General features: G+C 40.1%; 1 protein-coding gene across 1 annotated transcript; it reads right to left on the bottom strand.

Moving 5' to 3' along the window:
• Positions 1–689: 689 nt before the first annotated feature.
• Positions 690–4,556, bottom strand: LOC103582915 (zinc finger protein 62 homolog). Its single transcript, XM_008564375.1, is given in 1 exon segment — positions 690–4,556. A coding segment is annotated over 1 exon segment (2,670 nt). The 5' UTR covers positions 4,511–4,556; the 3' UTR covers positions 690–1,840.
• Between the last annotated feature and the right edge of the window lie 666 nt (positions 4,557–5,222).

Raw genomic sequence — 5,222 nt, 5'->3', positions numbered from 1 at the left:
AACAAACAAACAAACAAAAAAAACCCAAAATGGAGTTGAGTGGCAGAAATGCTTTGTCTCTCCCTTTCCTCACCCATCCCACCCCCACCATCAAAACTTACTGGTGAGGGTTTGGAGACAAAGTGAAAGAATTATATTCCTAGAGAAAGGTATGGAAACTACCTGGCTAGAGAGATATAAGAATCCTAGAGACAGAACAGTATCTAGCTAGAGATTGTTCTCTTGTAAAGACAGTGGATTTTAAAGCCAGAGAAAAACCAGACTTAGAATTCAGTCCCTACTAATAGGTCCCACCCACAGTTTTCTTGGACAGGTTACTTAATTATCAGAAGAATCTACTTTTACCCCTTTGACTTATCTAGTTAACAGCTTCATACACAGTTAACAATATTTCATGTTAAATTCTATCTGTTCCTAACAGAATTGTTTCTGTGTGGTGACTGATCACTCATACAAGTTATGATCCATCTTTACTATGATCACATTGCTTACCTGTGGTCCCATCAAAATCCATTCTGTGCTTCTTCCATTGGAAGTACCACCTAACTTGTGGTGAAACCTGAGTTACTAACTCTGTGGGATGAGTCCCCTGCCACCCTCTCTGGTTTGGATCTGGTATAACTTACCCCATAAAGATCTGACACACAATGGCTCTGTATATCCCTCCATCTAAAGTAAGTCACAGCCTGTTTACACTTGAGGAATTTCTTTATTGGAATTCCACCTTACTTTGCCACAACCATCTGGCCTTCAAGGCAAAGACAGAGTGAGCCCTGGACAAAGTATTCATAACATTTCACAACAGACAATATACATATGTAATGCGTGAAGTCTTTACAATAACACATTCTAAAACAATCAAACATTGAACAGGATTACTAAGAAACATGAATTTCTACCTTTCTCTCAATTACTGGTAGCTATTTAGCTTTTTAGCTCCTGAAATAAAATGCCCTCCTTCCCAACATTGCTATTGACAGGAATCCCTGAATTGAATCTTTCTGTCAGGTAAGGTGCAAATTTATGTTAAAGATGTAATTCATTAGTTACTTACTGAATATGCCAAAAATCCCCCCCATGGGAGAACCTTTTATTGTAGCATAATGTGTGAATACTGCTGTCCAGGTTTTCACTAATCACACATTCGTTATTCATTGAGGGGGTTCATTTGAAAATTTTAAGACATTTCACCCATTCAACTAGTGTATTACAATACTATATCCTAATCAATTTGCATTTTTTATGAGTAATTCTCTCCTATCTCTTGTTAGATTTATAACAGTCTATGCTTTTTACTTTTCCTACAAGGACATCCAAATTTTGTTTCAGAAGTCATCTCACTGCCACCCCCAAACCATTCAATTACATAAGGTTTATACTTCATCATCATGATTATTAAATAAATTTATATTCCCTGAAGCCTATCTCTCCCTGAATTTGCCTACTGGAGGCCCTTCTTGGACTTTTTTTTCCACTGACCAATGTATAAATTGTATGCAAAGCTATACTTGAATTTCCTACATTTCTATTCACAGAATTTACCCAAATATAAACTTTTTGATGGCGACTATATGATTTCCAATTGAAGTCCTTTCTCCATTTGTGTGTTTTCTTTTATGTCCAGAAATGTCTGCTTATACTGAAGATTTTTCTCACATTCCATCACTTTAATAGATTTTATCCCAATAAGGACTATTGTATATTCCATAAGGGCTCAACTACCTTGACACTGGAGCCTTCCTTGCTGGCTATGATTGAAAATTACATAGAAAAGATTACTCATGATCATATAGAACAGTTTCATTTATACTATGTAAATTATAAGCCATGAATAAGAACCTCAGACATTCTTACATTCATAAGGATTTTTTTCCATTTGAGTTTGCTGAGACTGGGTAAGCTCTGCCTGCTACAGAGGCATCCCCATTCTGGTCCCATCCAGGGTATTCCCTCCCTCGTAGGTTCTCTTCTGGGATGTGCCACGACTTCCAATATTCATCATATTTAAAGAATCCTCTCCTGCATGGGTTCTTTTATGCTTAGTGAGATTTGATCTGATATTAAAAGCCTTACCACACTCATTACATCGGTATGGCTTCTTTCCAGTGTGGATCCTTTTGTGTTGGTCAAGGACTGATCTATAATTGAAGGATTTCCCACACTCACAATTATAGGGCTGCTTCCCACGGTGGATGCTTTTATGGTTGATAAGACTTGAGTGTGAGATGTATGCCTTCCCACATTCATCACATTCATAGGGTTTCTCGCCGGTGTGGATCCTTTTATGCACTGTGAGGCCGGAGCTGTTTCTGAAGGCTTTCCCACACCTATCACATACATAGGGTTTCTCCCCCGTGTGAATCCTCTTGTGTTGAGAAAGGAGGGAGCTATAACTGAAAGATTTCCCACACTCGACACACTTGAAGGGTTTCTCCCCAAGATGGACTCTTTTATGGCTTATAAGAGTTCTGCTTGAGAAAAAAGCTTTTCCACATTCATCACATGTATAAGGTGTCTTGCCCGGGTGGGTACTTTTATGGTTAATAAGGCTTGAGTGTGAGATGTAGGCTTTTCCACACACATCACATTCATAGGGCTTCTCTCCAGTATGGATTCTTTTATGAACTTTAAGGCTTGAGTTGTTTCTGAAGACCTTCTCACACCTGTCACATTCATAGGGTTTCTCTCTAGTATGGACCCTTTTGTGTTGAGAAAGCAGTGAGGTGTAATTAAAAGATTTCTCACACACGTCGCATTTGTAGGGCTTCTCTCCAAGATGAATTTTTTTGTGGTTTATAAGGGTTCGGTATGTGATGAAGGCTTTCTCACACTCATCACACTTAAAGGGCTTCTCCCCAGGGTGTACACTTTTATGATTTATAAGGCTTGAGAGTGAGATGTAGGCTTTCCCACATTCTTCACATTTGTAAGGTCTCTCCCCAGTGTGGATTCGTTTATGTACTTTAAGACCAGAATTATTTCTGAAGGCTTTTCCACACTCGTCACACCCAAAGGGTTTCTCCCTGGTATGAATTCTTTTATGCTGTTCAAGGGCAGAACTGTAGTTGAAGGATTTCTCACAATAGCTACATTTATAGGGCTTCTCCCCAAGATGGACTCCTTTGTGATTTTTAAGGCTAGAGCGTGAGATATAGGCTTTCCCACAAACATCACACTTATATGGTTTTTCCCCAGTATGCAGCCTCCTGTGGACTTTGAGGCCTGAATTGTTTCTGAAAGTTTTCCCACACACATCACATACATAAGGTCTCTCTCCAGTGTGGATAGTTTTATGTTGAAGAAGCAGTGAGTTATAGCTAAAGGATTTCCCACACTCCTTACATTCATGGGCTTTCTTCCCAGGATGAATGCTTTTATGGACTGCGAGGCCTGAGCTATAGCTGAATGCTTTGCCACAGACATCACACTTGTAAGGTTTTTCTCCTGTGTGGATCCTTTTATGCACTATGAGGCCTGAGCTGTTCCTGAAAGCCTTCCCACATTCATCACATTCATAAGGTTTCTCTCCAGTGTGGATGACTTTATGCTGAATGAGGAGAGAGCTATAATTAAAAGATTTCTCACACTCATCACATTTATAGGGTTTATCTCCAAAGTGGATGCTTTTATGGTTTAGAAGTGTTCTGCATGTAATGAAAGCCTTTCCACACTCGTCACATTCATAGGGCTTCTCACCCGTGTGGATCCTTTTATGAACCCTGAGGCCAGAGCTGTTACTGAAGGTTTTCCCACAGATGTCACATTCATAAGGCTTCTCCCCTGTGTGAATCCTTCTGTGGACTCTGAGCCCAGAGCTGTTCCTGAAGGCCTTCCCACACTCGCCACACTCATAGGGCTTCTCCCCTGTGTGGATCCTTTTATGCTGGTCCAGCACAGAGCTATAATTGAAGGATTTTCCACATTCGTCACACTTACAGTTCTTCTCCCCAGAGTGGGTGCTTTTGTGGTTTATAAGGCTGGAGTAGGACATGTAGGCTTTCCCACATTCCTCACACTTGTACGGCTTCTCCCCAGTATGAATCCGCTTGTGGACCCGAAGGCTTGAGCTGCTCCGGAAAGTCCCTCCACAGTCATCACACTCATAGCGTTTTTCCCCAGTGTGCATAAGTTTATGTTGAACAAGGCGGGAATTATATTTGAAGGATTTCCCACACTCATCACATTTATGTGATTTCTTAACAACACTGGTTTTCTGCTGTAGACTGGGATGAGTGTTTCCATTAATGTTCTCCATGCATTTGCCTTGTTCACTGTTTTTCTGTTCTACGCAGACAGTTTGGTGTGTAACATGTTTTGAGCTCAGATGTAAGCTTTTCTCAGATGCCTCATCTTCCTGTTCTGTCTTTATATTTGCTGTGTTCTTGGCTTTGTCAATCTTTTTCCTGTTGCCACTTTTGTCTTCCTTCATTCTTTTTCCCTCTGGCTTTTCCAATTGATTTTCTACCTTGCTATCCCAATCACAAGTTTCATCAACCTTAGATTCCTGCATATGATCCTTGTGAAGACCTTCCACTTTGGGCCACTTAGGTTCTGCATTTCCAAAGTTTTCATACTTTTCAGTTGATTCCTCATCCTCAGTGGCCGTCCTCAAATGTGACACTAAACCAAAAAAATGAAAATGATACCTGTTCACTTTGTTCAGAAAAAACTGGAAGAATCACATCAAAATTCACTCATTTGCTTGACAAATATTTATTGACTACATGCTGTGTGACAGGTACTGTTTTTAAATACTGGGGATACAGTGGTGTACATGACAAAATTTCTGTCCCTGTGAAGCTAATGTTGAAATGCTAGAGCACTGTAATTTCAAAGGAACAAAGAGATTTTCTATTCTTGCATAACAGTTTAGCATCAGGACAAGGTGAAATTATGCATAGAAGCGTGGGCGACACTAATCGGTTTTCGAACAATGTCACCTAGTCATGGAAAAAGAGAGCGTAGAAGAAATCTTTTGTGAATAGAAGATAGAAAAATTAGCAAGTAAGACAAAAGTTAGGCATAACTATTTTATTACAAAAAATTAGACATAATCAGCAGAGGACAGGCAAAACTAATGAAGAGGAGAAATCGGTACCTGGTTAGTGGTGTTGGGGAGGTGGTTATGAAATCAGGAGGACAGTTCCTGCAGAGATGAGAAAGAAAGCAACCTGCAGCTGCCTGGAGTTGGTTTGACCTCCTGGATTTTCCCTCCAAGGAAA

The sequence above is a fragment of the Galeopterus variegatus genome, unplaced genomic scaffold, assembly GCF_000696425.1.
Source record: "Galeopterus variegatus unplaced genomic scaffold, G_variegatus-3.0.2 Scaffold18459, whole genome shotgun sequence".
Lineage (NCBI taxonomy): Eukaryota > Metazoa > Chordata > Mammalia > Dermoptera > Cynocephalidae > Galeopterus > Galeopterus variegatus.
Note: the sequence above shows the minus strand (reverse complement) of the source record. Positions and strands in the feature narration are given on the sequence as shown.